General features: G+C 44.9%; 1 protein-coding gene across 3 annotated transcripts in view; it reads left to right on the forward strand.

The window, feature by feature from the left end:
- nbeal1 (neurobeachin-like 1) overlaps positions 1–20,390 on the forward strand; it is a 99,007-nt gene that overhangs the window by 65,067 nt on the left and 13,550 nt on the right. For all 3 annotated transcript variants that reach the window (XM_083758754.1, XM_083758756.1, XM_083758755.1), the window contains 18 exons: positions 1,164–1,339; positions 2,375–2,663; positions 4,782–5,108; positions 5,462–5,611; positions 6,681–6,838; positions 7,169–7,293; positions 7,511–7,637; positions 9,289–9,437; positions 10,308–10,441; positions 10,694–10,795; positions 11,780–11,875; positions 12,904–13,028; positions 15,056–15,196; positions 16,394–16,524; positions 17,257–17,366; positions 19,169–19,286; positions 19,405–19,502; positions 19,966–20,085. In XM_083758754.1, coding sequence (XP_083614880.1) covers positions 1,164–1,339; positions 2,375–2,663; positions 4,782–5,108; positions 5,462–5,611; positions 6,681–6,838; positions 7,169–7,293; positions 7,511–7,637; positions 9,289–9,437; positions 10,308–10,441; positions 10,694–10,795; positions 11,780–11,875; positions 12,904–13,028; positions 15,056–15,196; positions 16,394–16,524; positions 17,257–17,366; positions 19,169–19,286; positions 19,405–19,502; positions 19,966–20,085 — 2,676 coding nt within the window. The remainder of the gene's footprint in view (positions 1–1,163; positions 1,340–2,374; positions 2,664–4,781; positions 5,109–5,461; positions 5,612–6,680; positions 6,839–7,168; positions 7,294–7,510; positions 7,638–9,288; positions 9,438–10,307; positions 10,442–10,693; positions 10,796–11,779; positions 11,876–12,903; positions 13,029–15,055; positions 15,197–16,393; positions 16,525–17,256; positions 17,367–19,168; positions 19,287–19,404; positions 19,503–19,965; positions 20,086–20,390) is intronic.

Genomic DNA, 20,390 nt, shown 5'->3' on the forward strand with positions numbered 1-20,390 from the left:
TGGATACATGAACGCTGAGGATTTTACTGCATGATCTCATGTTTGGAATTCAAACAACGGCCACTAATCATACAGCACCACATTACATCATACGGCACTGACACCATCCACAAAGGGCAGATTGCGGCAGGTGCCACTGGGTCTGTGTTTGTTGTGATGTCATTGTTCACGGTGACAGATTCAACGCCTTGCTTAGCTTTGCGGCCTGACTAATCCGTGTTACAGGAATGTGTTGTTTCATTGCCCTCAATGGATCAAATTCAAAATACAATTGCATTTGCACGCTGCAATGCATCAATATTGTTTTGTATATCTAGGCTGCTGTTCTACAGTAGAAAACTCAGAACTTTGTCTCTTTTCACTACTCAATAATACTCTCTTTCGCAACGTCGTGATGTCCCAGGAGGATTCTATAGCTTGTATCTCTATCCTGTGCTGCCATAGACATCACCTACAGACAATTATTTTTGGTGGTGTTGGTGCAGTTACCAAATACTTAACTACGGTATGTGCTGGACAGAAGAACATGTGAAAACAGAAAAAATCTGGATTATGAATGCTTGTCACAGGTGACATATCTTTACTTCCTTCCACACTGGGGAAGAGCTATAGATGTTCGAAAGGTCACCTTCGGTGCAGTGAAAAAAGATCCTAGTGTATTTTTCAGTTTTTCAGTTTGAGACGATTACATAAAAGTGACATCATTCCCCTATGAGACAACATTCCTCACGTAGATATTCCACTGACATCACACTCTCTCTCTCTCGCTCTCTCGCTCTCTCTCTCTCTCTCTCTCTCTCTCTTCCCCCCCCCCCCCCACGCCCCTTTGGTTGTACGGCTGTACAGCCTGTAAATAAGCTAAGAGAGAGCCTACGGTTGTGCCGTTTGTGAATCAACCTTGTAAATACCTGAAAACCCCTTACTTGTATTTTAAATAGAGAGTTTGTGGAACAAGCCTCTAGTCTAAATATCTGAAACCTTTCACTTGTACTTGGTAAAAGTGCTCAAACTTTCTTGTTTACTGCCTTGATCTCCTTACCCCCCTCTCTCTCTCTTCCCTTTCGTTGTTTTCTTGGAAAAATAACACAATGGGAACTATGCACAAAAAAGAATGCCACCCACTTTTTTTGACTTGTAAAACTGTAACTCTCTGGTATGGTCAGCGTGCGGAGGAGGAGCTGTGCAGCATGCTGCTGGACATCGTGCTGTGCGTGATGTGGCGTGGCGTGGAGGGCTCCGACGACGGCGCCTGGCTGGAGAGAGGCCAGGTGTTCTCTGCCCTGACCAAGCTGGGCACGGCCAACGAGCTGCTGCTGCCAATGGACCACATCAAGCTGAGGTCAGAACCGGGGGTCAGGGAGCATGGAGTTTACACACAGGCTTAGTCTCAACGCTTCAGCCCTCTCTAGCCCATTCTGACCTGAGATCAGATTCTAAAAAATGTCTGTTTGAAAATGACAGTTTTCTGAAAAAGCTATGTTTCTATGTCAGTCGTTCTTTGATTTTTCAAAAATAGCAGGAGCTTGTAGATCTGCTATTTTTATATAGCTAAAGCATGACATAATGCTAACACCAAAAGGTGAAATTAATTTCATTTCGTTTCATTCGTTAAAATTATTTCTGTTTTGCAGCTTTTAAATCATACCATGTAACTTTTTCAATTAACATTTTGATATAATCTTTCACCAGTATATGTTTCACAACGATAAATTAGTTTGAGTCACGAGTGTCTGACTGCAACACTCACTCGCACCCGCGAATGTATTTATTTACGCACTTTATCAACTTGATATGGACGGTTTCTGAAAACGCCATTGTTACCAAAACAACCTCTGGACTAGAACCCGGCAGCTTTCATTTTGGAGTGGTTCCAGAATGTTCTCGTTTCGAGTCGAATTCTGGGAATCAGAGCAACAGTACACACTTTCACGCCATTAAGACCGGGAACGCATCTGTGTCACCTTAGCTTTTAACCACTTTAAACCATTATTTTAAACCTTAGCTGTTGAAAAAATAACAGATGTACAAGCTAGTAGATCTGCGGCACCGAGTGCCGCTATACGAGCTTGTAGATCTGCTATTTTTGAAACATCGTGAAAACGTGTGCAAATCTTTCAATATATTCTTTCATAGCGAATGTTTTTAACTCAAATATTTGCCCATCTGAATATTTTCAGATGGGGGGGGGGGGGGGGGGGGTCTGCGGCCAAATACAGATAATTCTGTGAAATTTTTTGAGCACCATGCACTGACATATTAGAAACATAGGTGTTTTCAGAAAACTGTCAGGATTTCGAAGACATTTAGTAGAATCTGGTCTCAGGTCTTAAGGGTTCAAAATAAATAAACTCTCTCTCTCCCACACGGTGTGCAGCCTGATGGAGCGCATGCTGGAGTGCGCGGTGGGCGACAACCGCGAGGCGTCGACGGCCACGCTCCCGCAGCATACGGAGAACGCGGTGCGCCTGCTGCACGTGGTGCAGGACTTCCTGCAGGCCGAGGGCCTGGTCAACCCGGCGCTGTGGACGGAGCGCGCCCTCGAGGACACGGTGACGCTCATGGACGGCCTCATGGTCTGGTACTCGTCGGGCAGCCAGTGGGCACAGCTGTCCCAGGTGGGCCTGCGCCTGCTGCTGGGCTTCATGGCCCAGGAAGACCCCGAGGTACATGGGTGGGGGCTCTCTCTCTCTCTGTCTGTCCGTGACGTGGTTCCCCCAACTTTTTCATGTCAAGCACCCCCAAATTAGCCTCGGAAACCCAGACGTTTTAATTTTCCAGGGAGAGAAAAAAAAGTCTGGGTCTGAGTCATAGACTGTAAAAAATATGGACAAAGCGTTCCCCGGGTCTAACATGAACGTAAAATGAAGCCTGTAATAATATGCTAATTCCTGATGTAAGTCGCCATCTTTGGTACCAGCTGGCCATTGGCTGGCTCCGTTTTGTATACCAGCTGGTCATTGGCTGCCCAGACAACGAGGCGGGACTTCCCCCCTTCTTCTCCGTTGGTTTTTATTTTGACTCGAGTGGGAGGGGAATCCCGATCATAGACTGTAATGGTAGCCACGCCCCTCAGAACATACGCGATGTTTTTTTTTCTTTATGGTCATTTTTTTAATTAATGGGACCATAATTTTCCAAAAAGAATATTATGACATTAGAAATGAGACTTTAAACTAGTGACTGGAAGAAGAAAGTATTCATGACCATGTTTATTAAGGTAATACAGTCTAGGTGAAGTTGGGCCAAAATACATGGGCCTCTATGGAGCTATGGGGCTTTTTGGGTCCAGCCCAGCGCCACAACAGGCCATTATATGAACTACCGATTTCAAATGAGGCTTCACGAAATATCTGGCTGACTGCCCCCCTGGTCTGAGTCCACTTCAATTCGGCATACAGTAGCGCAAACATTGCTCACTCTCTGCTGATTTCTGATCGTCTGCACCTTTGTTAAATTGACACACACACACTCTCTCTCTCTGTCGCTAAGTAATTAGTCTCATGTCACGCAGCTGCGCATAGTTTCTCCCGGCGGATCCTGCCGGGAGCTGCCTATATGCCATAAAAAGCATAGGTGAGTTCCAGGCTACCCCCAAATGGACTTTCAAGGTCAGATTAAAACAAACAAACGGACAGATTGCAATGCACTCGCTCTACTGGGCACAGTGTAATAATAATGAATTATTGATTGCACTTCCATACTGCATGTATGTGTCTACACTTGTACTTCTATCACCGTGAGGACATGTGGCGAAGGATGATTATACTCCGACGTGAGAACATTCCGCTGACCCTGCACACTTCTGAAAAAATATCCGGTTCTGGTTAGAAGCTTATGGGTTTGGGTTAGGATTAGCACATAGTGGTGAGGGTTTAGGGATTATGGAATGAGTGTGGCCAATGGAGGCATACTAATACTAACACTACTAATGCACTAATGCCCTAATCTCACAGCTTGTATAGATCTGCTGTTATTGCAATTTTTTTGCATTCCAGTTACAAAGATGTTAAATGGGACAGTGGATGGACAGAGAGAGGGCAGTGAGGGAAAACATCAAGGACATGTAACGGAATTGAATCGGAGACGCGGCAATTATCTCAGCGCACACACACATGGCTTCCATTGAGCCTTTATGCCATTTAGACCTGAGGACGCATCTGTGTCGCCTTAGCTTTTAACCACTTTAACCATTATTTGGTAGCAGAAGAAATAGCAGATCTACAAACACATAGCATAGCACTGAGTGCCGCGCTAAAAGCTTATAGATCTGCTATTTTTTTTAAATGGACAAAAAGTGGCGCAAATCTGTGAATATAGTAATATACTGTATATCCATTCACAGCAAATGTTTTGAACTGTGTTTTCTTCTCTGGGTTCCCTGGAACAACATATCTTCAGATGGGGGTCGGCGGCCAATTACATACATTTTTGGGGTCCTTGATATGAACCAGTTAGAGAACCACTGACACAGAAAACGGTCATGATTTAGATTTGTAGAATCTGGTCTCGGGTCTCGATGGGTTCTTAGTTACATACCAAATAACCCATTTTGGGCGGGAACCCCTTTTGGTGTTAGCATTATGTTACGCTTTAGCTATTGAAAAATAGCAGATCTAACAAGCTCAAAAATAGCAGATCTACAAGCTCGTAGCGCGCCAAAAAATCAAAGAACCACCGACACAGAAACATAGCTTTTTCAGAAAACTGTCAGGATGTAGAAGACGTTTTTAGAATCTGATCTCAGGGATAAACATGTGTCTCATCGCCGCCCCACCACCCAGGTGTGTGCCATGGCCACGGCCAAGCTGAACGGCATCCTGCAGACCAAGGCCGTGTCCAGCCAGGACGAGGCCTGCTACCTGCTGGGCAAGGTGGAGTGCATCCTGCGCCGCTCCGTCCTGACGGAGGAGGGGGAGGGGACGGAGGAGACGGACACCTACTCCTTCCTGGTGCCGCTGCTCCGCACGCTGCTCTCCAAGGTGCACCGGCTGCTCTACATGGAGCTGCACCTGCCCACGCTGCCCGACACCAACGGCAGCCCCTCCTTCTTCGAGGACTTCCAGGCGTACTGCAAGACGCCCGAGTGGCGTGTCTACCTGGACAAATACGTGAGCAAAAACGAACGAATGCCGTCGCCTTGTTTTATTCTGCTGCCGTTTTGTTGTTGTCGCTGTTGCCTTTATTGTGGGCTCAAGTAGCAAGTAGATGGCGCTCGATTCATTTTTAATACTCCCTACAAAATGTTTATTCTGAGTAACTTTTCCATCCTGAAATGTTCTATGAGCAGGGCCTGGCCGTAAACAAGTTCTTGAGCTTAGTCCAGTTACCCTGGGTAAACATAGTACCTTTCCTTTCCTTTCCTCATGGATTTTCTTCGGGTTCAAAACAAAGCGAAAACACTTCTTATCGACCCGACGAAGTGATTTGTTTTGCCTTGTGGTCGCTCTAAATGTCTGTGCAGATCATCCCGTACATGAAGCAGTATGAGATCGAGACGTTCAGCCAGGGTCACGAGAGCATGGCGCTGTACTGGAAGGAGTGCTACGAGGCCTTCATGATCAGCCTCCACAAGAGAGAGAGGGAGCGCGGGGAGAGCAAGATACGCTTCCAGGTCAGTCTCTGAACTCACTGAAGCTCCCCCACCTAGTGGTTTCCGCCATTGTACAATGTTCAATGCTACGTCCGGTCCGTCTCTCTAGGGCTCTGATTGGCCTACTGACGATACCAGACTTTCCTCCGAGGTGGATAGTCTGGTGGTGACACTGACGCAACGTTACCCCGTGGTGGGAAATACATTGTTGGCATTGCCTTGGGGACGGGGGGGGACTGTTACGGCAGCGGGATGCGAAACCGGGCAGTGGGATCCGTAGTCTAATGATTAGACCAGGGGTTCTCAACCTTTTTGGCCGGGGACCCCCAGAAATGCTTTGGCCATGTCTCGGGACCCCCGCCCCGCCCCCTCCCGACCCCCAATATAAATTGACTGCTACAATAACCTTAATAATAAAGACAACACACCATAAATAAACACTGAAACCAGATATAATCATTAGGGAAGGTGTATGCATGTACTATATACTAACTATATGTAAACTCTTCATTTCCATTTCCCAGCCATTCAGTTCACTTTTTTTTCTTTTTTTTTTATTTGGCGACCCCCCCCCCCCCCCCCTGAGGGGTCGCGACCCACGGGTTGAGAACCCCTGGATTAGACCATTATGCTAGCGAGTTGGTTGGTCGAAGTGGTGTCAAGCCTGTATTACAATGTGCTCCGCCACGTGGGCACAATACTTTACTACTCGTAGGGGGGGTGGGGGGGCAATCAGAGGCAGGCGGGGCGTTAGAGACCGTCGTGGTCTCAGGACTGGGTGTCCTGCCACCATTGTCAGTGAGAAAGGAAGGTGTTATATGTTCACTGTATTCTGATGCCCTGAATAGATAGTGTTCCACTGCTGGAAGCTCTTTTCAGTAGCAAAGCAGTAGAACCTACAGTAATCGGTGAATAAATCCAGCAGGGAAAACTTGTATTTTCAGAAACCTTTTCAGGAAAAGATCCTGTGCATGCATGCTTGTGCATGTACACACAACTACTGTATGCAATACATGCTATACAAAACTATGCACACACACACACACACACACACCCATTCACGGATCTCACGTGTCTCCCTGTGGTCCAGGAGCAGTTTGTGGAGCCTTTCTCCAGACGGAGCCGCCAGGAGAACCTGCGCTACAACAGCATGCTGAAGCAGCAGCACAGTCAGAACAGCGCCACCCTGAGGCAGTGGAAGGCGGCGCGGCGGGGCCTGGTGTGTGAGAGGGGGCCCTGGGCCGACAGGTAAACCCACCGCTTAAATCAAATCTAGCTTTGATTGTAGCAAACGACAGAAGCTGACCGAAGTGCTGTACAATTAGAATAACTATGTTTCTAGGTCAGTGGTTCTAAAAACGATCTCAAACCTAACTAAACTAAGGACCCCCATAATGGTATGAGGCACATTTTACGACCCTCGAATCATCACTTTAGCCAAATGGTTAGGGCACATTCCAAAATGCCTGACAGCGAGTCCCCGGTTCGAATCCCGGCTGGCTGAATCATTTGCTGTGTGTCGGTCAGCTTGGTAGACGGTGCGTTCATATTTTGTTTGGGTCTGCCGCCTACCTACAGGCTTCAGGAGCAGATGCACTGGAGGGTGTCCAGTGCAGAGAACTTCTCCCGCATGAGGCTCAAGCTGGTGAGGAACTACAACTTTGACCCGCACCGTGAGGCCAGCGCACTGCGAGACAACCTGGGTAACGTAGTCCACGACCGACACGACACGTCTCACTGCTGGCGCTAAACTTCATGTTGCCGTGTGTGTGTGTGTGTGTGTGTGTGTGTGTGTGTGCGTGCACGTTTGCTGGCTATGAAGAAGAAACATTAATAGAACTACAAATGATAGAGATGCTGCATGCACCACACAGTCTAATATGTATGTGTACTCTCTCTCTCTCTCTCTCTCTGGTCCAGGCGTCCAGCAGCAGAGGGTCAACCAGGACTCCCTGCTACTGGAGGCGGTTAAACAGGTCAAGGTCAGCGACCTGGAAGACGACATCCTGGAGCTGCCAGAGGAAGACCCCGCGGCCAGCAACAACACGTCAGTAATGAACACAGTGATGATTATCATTTCAAGGACCACACAGTTTCATTATGCATTGTTTGGACACGCAACACGTTTCATGCATTTATCCATTCTACATTGTAGATTAGGTTCATGCAACTCTGAGTGTGTGAAGAGGGAACCAAAATGGACCCGATTGCGTTTATTTATGTACCTCTGAGAACCTCTGGAACCAAATGGACCCGTGGCTGAGGTATCCATTTGTACACTCTCAGAGCTACAGGGTCCATTTTGGAGCCGTGGCGATGGTGGTCCCCAGACCAGACATTGAGAAACAGTGGGAGGATAAGTAGGTTAATAAGGTGTTCCCTCGGGCCTCGGGTCACACAGACTAGCCCATTCTGACCTGAGATCAGATTCAAAAAATGTCTTCTACATCCTAACAGTTTTCATTCTGACCTGAGATCAGATTCTAAAAAATGTCTTCTACATCCTGACAGTTTTCATTCTGACCTGAGATCAGATTCTATAAATGTCTTCTATGTCAGTCGCTCTTCGATTTTTCAAAAATAGCAGATCTACAAGCTCGTAGCGCGCCACTCGGTGGCGCGCTATGAGCTTGTAGATCTGCTAGTTTTCAATAGCTAAAGCATAACACAGTGCTAACACCAAAAGGGGTTCCCGCCCAGAATGGGCTAGTAACAACTTGGACAAAGAGGCATTGTGCCGTTCCCAAACGGTCCCGACCACAAGCGGAAATCCTATTATCAATATTTACAGTACATCCAATAAAGGTATTACGTGAAACGGCATTTCAACAGAGGGCACCATGCTTACAGTATAAAATCCTCCTCTAAAGTCAGTGGTTCCCAAGCGCTGTGCTTGTGAGACAAATCCAGGCGTGCCTTCTTGGGATTTTGTGGCAACCTCACATTAGTATGCAAAGTCTATACTAAAGGTTATGAACATTATTTTGTATTGATTGTATCAGTATTTTGTATATGCACTCATTTCCCAATGCAGAGGCAAATGTTGGAACTCTAATAATATATATTTTAGCCAAAATGGTTAGGGCAGATTCCAAATGCCTGACAGAGAGTCATTAGATCATTAAAAATCCGATCCCGATTCCGATCTTTTGAAAATCATGTGATCGTAGCCGATTTCCGATCTCTCGATCCGATCGGGACAATCGTTTTTGTTCATTGAGGTTTGGCCTAATAGATGGAAATGTGGCTTCTTGCTGTGTGTTTCCTTAACCCATTTCTGAGCGGGAACCCCTTTTGGTGTAGCTATTGAAAAATAGCAGATCTACAAGCTCATACGAGCTTGTAGGTCTGCTATTTTTTTTTAAATCGAAGAACTGACGAAATCTGTCAGGATTTAGAAGACATTTATAGAATCGTTCCCAGGTCAAAATGGCTTAATATTTTAGACTAGTCGTGTTACAAAATAAATTCTTAAACGTTTCAAAATTATACAGACTTTTTTTAGCTTGCGGCCCGTGGACTTTTGGAATAATCTCCTCTGTGTGTGTGTGTGTGTGTGTGTGTGTGTGTGTGTGTGTGTGTGTGTGTGTGTGTGTGTGTGTGTGTGTGTGTGTGTGTGTGTGTGTGTGTGTGTGTGTGTGTGCGTGTGCGTGTGCGTGTGCGTGTGCGTGTGCGTGTGCGTGTGCGTCCATCTCCAGGGCTGAGGCGGAGGAGCCCGGCCAGAAGGAGAAGCTGGTTTTGTGGGAGGACTGTGAGCTGGTGACGGTGGTGGACGTGGTGCCGGGCCGTCTGGAGCTCACCACCCAGCACATCAACTTCTACGACAGCAGCCCCGAGAAAGACGAGGGTAAAAAAAACTGTGGTTTTCACAACATTTCAACCCTTTTCATTGTCAAGGTCCAGTTATCTGTTCGGCATTCTGAGCCACGGAACCACCGTGTTTCGATGAGATTTACTGCTGTATTTTGCGTGTCTTAAGTTAGGGAATAAGACCTGGTACTTAAGACACACAAAATACAGCCCTTATCCTCTCTGTCAGACCCAAAACGAAAGATTGAGAGACGACGACACATTTTGTTATCGTTGGATAAGATTTTGTTCACAATTCCATGCTGTTGGTACCATTAGGAGAGATACAGTAGCATGCAAACATTGAGGGAAAAAAAACAACAGTTCTAAATGTAGACTTCTTGTAAATTAAGTAATGCAGATGTTTAACTCTTGAGAGCGTAAAATGAAACCAAATAGACCCTTATGGGTCCATATGGATCTATAAGGCTCCATTTGTTTACCAACTCTCCATCATTTGGGACCACCTGGAACCCCCTGGTGGTCCCCAATGGTCTGGGTAAAAGGAGAGAACCATGAAACTCCATAACCAACACATAGTGTGTTTGTTAGTGGTAATATAAACATAATGTCGACAATATACTTTGTCCCCTCCGTTTCTTTCCCCGATCTGCACGAAAATAACCTACTGTAATCTACTAGGTCACTCACGACGCGTCCTGAGTTTGTAGACGAGTTATTTTTGCAGAATGCACGTGTATGTTCGGGTGTTCGCCATATTATGGCATGCCAAGATAAGAATAGCAACGCTATTAAATTAGTATCCCAGTCAGAGAAGACTGTGTGTATATTCAAGGTGAGTGTCTTTGCCCCGTGATAACCTCTCTCTCTCTCTCTCTCTCTCTCTCTCTCTCTGTCTCTCTGTAAGGAGTCGGCTATGACTTCAAATGGCCTCTGTCTCAGATCAGAGAGATCCACCTTCGACGTTACAACCTTCGACGCTCCGCCTTGGAGATCTTCCTGATTGACCAGACCAACTACTTCCTGAACTTCAAGAAGGAGGTGAGCCCCCGGGGGGGCCACTAGCTATTGAATATACATTCATATATCTTACAGTATATGATTTGATGCCTGGCTTGTATTGTCTAAAATAAATTGTTGTGTTCAGCTACATTCCCAATATGTTTCGTATTACATATTTTGGATTATATCATGAAACGGTTGAAACCTTCGAGTCACAGTATCCGTTTCCGTGGGTTGGTCAGAAGAATCTCATCATGATGGCTGCTGATGGGGCGTGTTTTTCATTGACAGGTACGGAACAAGGTGTACGGACGCATGCTGCTGCTGCGCTCTCTCAGCCTGTACGGAACGCGCTCTCCACAGGAACTACTGAAGTCCTCCGGGCTCACACAGGTAGGAACTACTGAAACACAGGAACTACTGAAGTCCTCCGGGCTCACACAGGTAGGAACTACTGAAACACAGGAACTACTGAAGGCCTACAGGCTCACACAGGTAGGAACTACTGAAACACAGGAACTACTGAAGGCCTACGGGCTCACACGGGTAGGAACTACTGAAACACAGGAACTACTGAAGGCCTACGGGCTCACACGGGTAGGAACTACTGAAACACAGGAATTACTGAAGTCCTCCGGGCTCACACAGGTAGGAACTACTGAAACACAGGAACTACTGAAGGCCTACGGGCTCACACGGGTAGGAACTACTGAAACACAGGAACTACTGAAGTCCTCCGGGCTTAGAGCAAATTCTGTCAGGGAACTCAGTGCAGTTGTTGTTGGCCATCCATTGGGCCGCCTCAGCATCACATTCTCATCAGCATGATCTACTCATCCAATCACACACTCATTTCATCTTCAGACCAGCTATCCCTGCTTGCTTGCTACTGCTCACATACTGACACTGCTCTGCTGCTGTCTGCTTAAAAATGCAGCTACCACCTTTTGTTTTGGATCTGCTGTTTAGCCGGTATGGGGGTCCCTGTGGTTGGGAGATGCGCTTTATCAGAGTACCTAAAAGCAGATCCAATTCATCGCCAAATCGTAATAGATATATTGCTCATTTTATATTCTATCCATTCATGAGTTGTCCTGGCTGAAACATAATGTTTATCAATTGTGTCACATTTGTCATTTATGGAGGACAAGCCAATCCCAAGTTTTAAACTCAAATCTTTGCTTCCTGGAACGAACATATTTTTCGATGGGGGTCGGAGGCCAAATTCATACATACCAATTTGGGGGTCCTTGAGCACCTCTGATGCAACACACATCACACGTGCTTTTCAGAAGACATTTGTAGTATTGGGTCCTCAGGTCTTAAGATTGTATGGGTTAACAATTGACACATTTTCTTTCTTTTGTTATTTCCAAGAAATGGGTGAACAGGGAGATGTCCAACTTTGACTACCTGATGCAGCTGAACACCATCGCGGGCAGAACCTACAACAACCTGGCTCAATACCCAGTGGTGAGTTCCTGGTTTTTATTTCGAGGTCCATTATTTATTCAGCATCTGAGCCACGGACCACCATTTGATGATATCTATCCTCTCAGAACCATTGAATATTTTGTTGTCGTTGAATAAGATTTATATTTGTATATTTATATATTTGTATTTTCTCGCTGTTCGTATTATTGGCACCTACGGGATGCTACTGCTAACACTTTTTTGTATTATTATGATTGTTTTTTTTGTATTGCATTGTATTGATACCAACAGATTAAATCCGTACACTTGTGTTCAATGACAAAATGAAATCCATCCATCCATTTAGTTCACAGTTCCAGACTGTACTGATATTGATACTGATAAAAAACAGTGCTGGTAACGTTTTGTTTTTAAAGATAGCACCATGCCACTTTATTTATTTATAGGTTGTGCGTGGTGTTGGTAACTCTTAACTTTTCCATATGAATTACACGTCATCATACATACTGGGTTTCTTTTTAAATGTTTGTCCATGTTTGGTTTTAGTTTTTAGCTTGTGTTTTAAATAGGCTCTATGTTTTATGTTGCACTGCCAATAACTGAGGGGAAACGATATTTCATGTTCTTTTGTATGCAAGTACATAGGAAAATGACAAATAAAAATGATTCTGATTCTGATATTATAGTGGTACTGTATTAGGAGAGAGTAGAGACTACAGGCAAATATTGATCAAAATGACTATTCTTCTACATTCTCTACTTGTGTAGACTTTAGATCTTGAATCTTGAGCGTAAAATCAAACCAAATGGACCTGCACGGGTCCATTTGGTTTCATTTTATGCTCAAGATTCAAGATCTATAAAGGTCCATTTGGTTACCAACTTTCCATCATTTAACTGGGGCCACCTGGAACCCCCTTAAGGACCACTGGTTGAGAACCACTGATATAATGGAATCTTTTAGGGAAGCTGGTGATGGGGTTTTGAGTGCGCGTGTGTGTGTGTGTGTGTGTGTGTGTGTGTGTGTGTGTGTGTGTGTGTGTGTGTGCGTGCGTGCGTGTCTCCAGTTCCCTTGGATCCTGGCCGACTACACGTCAGAGGAACTGGACCTGTCAGATCCTCGGGCGTTCAGGGATCTCTCGAAGCCGGTGGCTGTTCTCAACGAACGCAACGCCAAGGCAGTGAGAGAGAAGTATGCAGCTGTTCCTCTGGTTGAAATGCTAACTAAGCAATCACTAAGGCCACGATGAGAGAGAAGTGTGCATTACCCGCAGGACCCAACGCAAATGTTGCGTAATTCCTGCGGTCGGGAGCAGGTGGTCAAAATAAAACCAGCGAGCTCAGCAAAATCCCGCATCTCCCCCAATTAACCAGAATATTTGTTATTTGCTTGTATGTATACTTTAGCTAGATATTAATGTCCCCCCCCCCCCTCTCTCTCTCACGCTGTGCACTGTACGCAGCTCGTCGCATCAGTATTACAATATAGGCGCAATATAGGCTAATAAACACTTTCCCTCTATCTGTGAGCAAAATAAAACGGGCCTCTCTCCTGCACGCCTGCTCAATCTCATTCCGTTTGGGTAATGTAAGGTTTTTGGATCTCAATGGAAACATACTGTATAAACTGCATGACTCTGGGACCTGCAGTACTACGACTGTGCTGCAGGAATAATGGCATTTAATTTGTTGTTGCGGGAGGGAGCGGCGGACATTAATTAACTGCAGGCGGTCAAAAATGTAATCATTGCGGGGGATCTGTCATAAATCCAACGGGAGCTGGCAGGATTAAGAAAACACTCCCGCGCGCAGGGCTCTAGTATGCATCTATTCCTCTATTGAAAGACTTTCACTTCCTTGAGTCACGTCCAGGTGCAAAAACAAAACACAATGTTGAAAGTCACTGAGGCTAATGACAACCTGCGCTAAAGGCAATTCAACAACCTGGTCCTTGTTTATGTCTATGTTAACATCCTTGGCCTACAATGCAAATCCTTCACCACTTCCCCCTTCATTGATTAGTTATCAGTTTACTCATTATGCTGTATTTGTTCCGGTTTAATCTTACTGCGCTGCTCAACATGAGTCTGCTTGAAAAGCCAATGAGAGGAGCCAATGAGAGTACATATGTATAGCATAGTAGTATATATATATAGTTTATATGTATAGTCTCATAATATAGATATTCCACTGTTACTTTCTTAGCTTACGCATGTTTTATGATAAATGCTTTTGTGATGTATTCCCATGCTTTTGTTCTTGATTATTGTAAGTCGCTCTGGATTAAGAGCGTCTGCTAAATGCCTAAATTGTAATGTAAATAATTGAGAGGAAGGAAATGAAGAATCATGAGAGATCAATATGCTCATTTACACTTTGTGAATGGCACAGCTTGCTGCGAAGAGAGACAGTAATTACAGTGGGGGAGCAGTTGAACTTTGGGGATGAAGTGACTTATTGCTCAAAGGCACTCCTATAACCTAGGCATACCAGCAACCCTAATATTCACTCTAGCCTTGAGCCACGTTAACCCATTTAGACATGAGGCCGATTCTGAAAGAAATGTCTCTGTCAGGTGGAAACCATTATGTCCAATAATGTTACTTTTGAGGATTGATAATGTTTTATAGCAGATCTACAAGCTCAAAATGCGTTGCTTCATGCCACATTTCGAACTTGTACCTGCTTTAGGTACTTTATTTTGTGCGACGCTGTAGTATGATCAAGTAGTGTGTTAATTCTTTCAGCGCCATGCATTGCCGTAGATGTAGGTCAATTGAAGCCTATTTTTGATACAACGGGCACACTTGATGACATCAACAACTGCCTGAGCAACAGATATACAAAGTGACAAATATGCTGTGATCTCTGCATGCCTCGTTTGAATGCAACAAAAAACCTATGTTGCTATATACAAAATCTGAACTGACACAGATGCTTTCCTTTTTTAGTTTTTTTAGTTTTTTTTGTTTTTCATTTTAACATCATTTTATTGAAGGAATAAAACAGTCTGTAGTAGAAACCCTTCAAGTTTTCTGTAAAAAAAAACAACCCACAAGACAAACACAAACCCACCCACCCAACCCCCAACCCAAAAGTGTACAAGGATAGTAAAAAACATTACAATGAAGAGAGCAGAGAAGTAGAGAAAGGAATAAAAAGAAAACACCAGCCAAAATGGGGTTAAATGATGTTTTTTGCGCGTGTGTGTCTCGTCAGATACGAGAGCTTTGAGGACCCGACGGGCACCATCGACCGCTTCCACTACGGCACACACTACTCCAACGCAGCCGGAGTCATGCACTACCTGATCAGGATGGAGCCCTTCACCTCCCTGCACATCCAGCTGCAGAGTGGAAGGTACGGTAGACCGCTGGTTCTCACCCTCAAGGACCTCCCAGTTTGACTTGCGTTAGGCCACAGGCCACCCTTTTTGATCTGTGTAGCTCTCTGACCTGGTCTGTAACTCTCTGATTAGCCTCGGTAGTACCCAGGCTTTTTTTGAGTGGTGCAACCACTCCCAAGGAACAGCAATGTCCGTGTTCACCTATGTGTTCACCTATGTTAATGAGCACCAGTATGACTATTAGTACCAGTAGAGGAGCTGTTGTGCCAGAAACAGAGAGAGTGATAGTGCTGCACTGTTGCCTGCTAATGAGAGAGAGAGAGGGGGGGGGGGGGGGGGGAGTTGCACCACTCAGTTCACACGGGTGTGATTTTTCTCTTTTTTTGCATTCGGCTCAAAAATGAAAAGCCTGGCGAAACGCTTTGGATGATCTGGCATAGGGAAGCCCTCTTCCAATAACAGTGCAGAGGCGCGTCACTCCAAATCTGGTGACGTCAGTGTTCTCCACTCTTTTCTAAGTTCTCTAAAACTAGTATGAATAGGCCTTATGGCTCTGCGTTGAATCCGCAAACATGTTGGTAAGCTGAGATCTCGGATCAATGGAATGTCCCGATCACGTATCTGTCGATGCAGATGCTTCCCGATCCGATATTTATATTTTTAATTATATAGAACACTTACAGTATGTCATGTCACAATAGTACGTATACAATATCCATAATCACATACAATATCCAGTCTAATATATATATATATATATGTTTGTTGTTGTTTTTTTCCATCATTTGAAAATGACGTGATCGGGACAACCCTACGTGTTTAATAATAGTTCAATTAACCCATTTTGGCGGGGACCCGCTTTGGTGTTAGCATTACGTTATGCTTTAGCTATTTAAAAATAGCAGATCTACAAGCTCGTAGCGCACCACTCAGTGGCGCGCTACGAGCTTGTAGGTCTGCTATTTTAGAAAAATCGAGGAACGACTGACATAGAAACATAGCTTTTTCAGAAAACTGTCAGGATGTAGAAGACATTTTATAGAATCTGATCTCGGGTCAGAATGGGTTACTAATAGTTCAATTTAACTATTCCCGTGGAACTCTGTCAAAGATCCTTGAAGGGGGTCTGCGGACCTGGCTTTGAAAAGCACCATGCTAGATGTGATCTTGTCCATTCACCCTTCTCTGCCGTGTGTCCTCCCCGGCACAAGGTTCGACTGTGCTGACCGGCAGTTCCACTCCATCCCGGCCACCTGGCAGACACTCATGGACAATCCCAACGACGTCAAGGAACTCATCCCAGAGTTCTTCTACTTCCCAGAATTCCTGGAAAACCAAAATGGTGAGGGCACGGGGGGTGGAAATATAGCAGGCCGAATTATTATTTAAAGTTTATACTGTATGTATATTTACTGTCCAGGACATTATAAACAGTAGCTGCCTACCGAGAGGCCAATGAAAGGTTTATTTATGATCTGTGCACTTCAGAGAAGCATTGACCTAATTCAGACCTTTAGAATTTGCAACAAGACTGTTTAAATATGTCTAAACACAAACAAGTCACATGGAATCCGATTTAGATCAGGTTGCTGCGTTCAGACTGAGACGGATCTCCTGAAGTCAGATTTGAATCAGATTTGAAAACACCTCTGAATGTGGCTCAAGTTTCATCTGTAAAAATCTGATTCAATGTGACTTGTTTGAGTTTAGACTTATTTAAACAAATCATACTAACAAATCATACACTGATTCAGTGTAAATAGGGCCTTAAAGCATTCAGGGTTGTTTTTGTGTGTGTTTGCAGCTTTGTACTTGTTCAGTGTCAAACAGGAGTTTGTAAGATGCCAACCATGTTGTGCCCTAAACAAAAGTCAGGCTTGGGTTGTAAAAGGTTGAATTAACTTTGCCAGGGTCCATTGAACAATGTCATGGCGACTAGCTCCCCTGATACATGGACCAAAGTGACAACAATGAGGGAAAACTAGTTCACCATTAGAGCAATAGAAATTGAATTGATCTCCCTCATTCTCATTTTCACATTGTGTCTCTTGTCTTTTTCTGTCCGTCCCTGCAGTCTTTGATCTGGGTCGTCTGCAGATCTCCAAGGAGAGAGTCGGTGACGTCATCCTGCCCAAATGGGCCAAGTCCCCGGAGGACTTCATCTACAAGCACCGCAAAGCCCTGGTGAGCCTCCCTTCTCCACCCCATTACAGGCTAATAGAGTGACGTCATCACCCTAATAGCATCCACCCCATTATACCAAAGCCCTGGTGAGCCTCCCTTCTCCACCCCATTACAGGCTAATAGAGTGACGTCATCACCCTAATAGAATCCACCCCGTTATACCAAAGCCCTGGTGAGCCTCCCTCCTCCACCCCATTACAGGCTAATAGAGTGACGTCATCACCCTAATAGAATCCACCCCGTTATACCAAAGCCCTGGTGAGCCTCCCTTCTCCACCCCATTACAGGCTAATAGAGTGACGTCATCACCCTAATAGCATCCACCCCGTTATACCAAAGCCCTGGTGAGCCTCCCTTCTCCACCCCATTACAGGCTAATAGAGTGACGTCATCACCCTAATAGAATCCACCCCGTTATACCAAAGCCCTGGTGAGCCTCCCTTCTCCACCCCATTACAGGCTAATAGAGTGACGTCATCACCCTAATAGCATCCACCCCGTTATACCAAAGCCCTGGTGAGCCTCCCTTCTCCACCCCATTACAGGCTAATAGAGTGACGTCATCACCCTAATAGCATCCACCCCGTTATACCAAAGCCCTGGTGAGCCTCCCTTCTCCACCCCATTACAGGCTAATAGAGTGACGTCATCACCCTAATAGCATCCACCCCGTTATACCAAAGCCCTGGTGAGCCTCCCTCCTCCACCCCATTACGTGAAGTAGATTTTGTCATGTTGTGATAAAACGAAAGAATCTTCTATGTGGCCTAAGACGATGCCATTTAAAGGACCATGCTGGTGGTCGGGCATGTTTAGCCCACTGACGATGACTCGTCGTGACCGTTTTCCATAGAGCACGCCTACGGTTTATTTCATTTTCCCGGAAGCCATTTTGGATGCCATTAATTTCAGTATATGGTGTGACAAGTTGCAGCAGAGTCTTGCTGAGATGGCTAGCTTGCTTGAGTTGACGTTTTAATTACTTTCGAGAAAATGTAAACAAACGTGAAATCAAAAAAATAAAGCTGGTCCAGTGGTTTTCAACCTTTTTCATATCAAGGCCCATTATTTATTTGACATTTGAGCCACAAACCACCATTTGAGATTTAGCCTGGCAGACCCAAAACTAAAGGATATTTTGTTATGGTTAATGTTGATCAAAATAACAATTCTTCTACATTCTCTAATTGTGCAAATTAACACATTTTGTGCCCAAGACGGGGGTTTCTTTTTTTTTTAAATATATGAAATAAAATAAATACGTGGTGCCAACGTTTGTGTTATTGCCATTGAGAATGCATTGGGCGTTTAAGTTAAATAACTCAGAAACTATAAAACATTTCAAAGTAAAAAGTTCCAGTCTCCCAGTCAGCTGAATTATAAAAAGTGTGAATGGATTTTCTAGGTGAAAGTGATTTTTTGAAAGTTTTGCGTGGGCACACAAAGTGTTTTTTAAGTAATGCAGATGTTTAACAATAATTTAACTCTTGAGAGTGTAACATTTACGGGTCCATTTGGTTTCATTGTAGTGAAAGTGTTAAGTGTTAATAATAATAATGAATTGCATTTTCATGTTGAGTAGCTGCATGCTAACCTAGCACCACGGCTATCGATCTGTATGAGAACCTTTAAGCTCTGTGTGCCTCAGGGGGAAAGCCACTAACTGCAATTCAATATCCATTCCAATGAGATTAAACGCATTCCTCAGCTGCAACAACGGTCATTTCTACCAGAAAGCCATGATTGATGTACTGTCCGTGTGTGTGTGTGTGTGTGTGTGTGTGTGTGTGTTTTCTTTGTAGGAGTCGGAGTATGTGTCAGCTCACCTTCACGAGTGGATCGACCTGATATTCGGTTACAAGCAGAAGGGCCCCGCGGCAGTGGAGGCCCTCAATGTCTTCTACTACTGCACCTACGAGGGTATATTATAGTCCATCATCACAAGCTATTAAACGCACCATTTAAAAATAGTCCTGGTTATCGAGAGATAACCAGGACTTGTATTGAGAGAGACGTGTGTTATGGTTGTTGTGTCTAGGTGCAGTTGACCTGGATGCCATTACCGACGAGAAGGAACGGAAGGCCGTGGAAGGCATGATCAGCAACTTTGGACAGACTCCTTGCCAACTGATCAAGGTACACAGACACGCCATGCTTTGTTTCCGTCACAATGATGCCATAAGCGTATGAACTACAATGGGTATCGCCATTGCTCCTTGGTGCTGGGCGTGCTCTGGTATAGCTCACCATATGAAGGCTAAACGCTGCAGCATAACACATGACTTTAAAACGACATTGCCAAAATCATAGCACAATTTATTTACAAAGTGCTTGGGCACAGTTTACAATGTGCAACACAATATATATTCCAATTCCTCAGGGAGCCATGATTGATGTACTCGTGTGTGTGTGTGTGTGTGTGTGTGTGTGTGTGTGTGTGTGTGTGTGTGTGTGTGTGTGTGTGTGTGTGTGTGTGTGTGTGTGTGTGTGTGTGTGTGTGTGTGTGTGTGTGTGTGTGTGTGTGTGTGTGTGTGTGTGTGTGTGTGTGTGTGTGTGTGTGTGTGTGTGTGTGTGCGTGCGTGCGTGCGTGCGTGCGTAGGAGCCCCACCCTGTGCGTTTATCTCAGGAGGACGTTGAGAAGAGGAGGACAACTCGACTGGACTCGTGTCCTCTCAGCATCTTTGAACATCTCACTGAGCTCAAGTCCTTCTTCGTGGAGGTTTGGACGGCCGCTGTGGTCTCTGTCATTCTGTCCAGATCTCTCCAGAGCAGAGAGGGAAAGAAATCATGTTGAATTGCATTACTACTAGATGCATTCACCTTTACACGTTAAATCGTTTTTTTTACATGTAATTTGGAAAAGATTACATGTTATTCCAATATACCAGTGGTTTTCAACCAGTGGGGGGAGGGGGGGTTCCAGATGCCCTCAGCTACATGATGGAGAGTTGGTAACCAAATGGACCCTTATAGATCTTTAACTATTTACAGTGTAAAAAAACGCTTGCAAGAGTTAAATTATTG

Source organism: Protomyctophum parallelum (assembly GCF_964188405.1).
Source record: "Protomyctophum parallelum genome assembly, chromosome: 23".
NCBI lineage: Eukaryota > Metazoa > Chordata > Actinopteri > Myctophiformes > Myctophidae > Protomyctophum > Protomyctophum parallelum.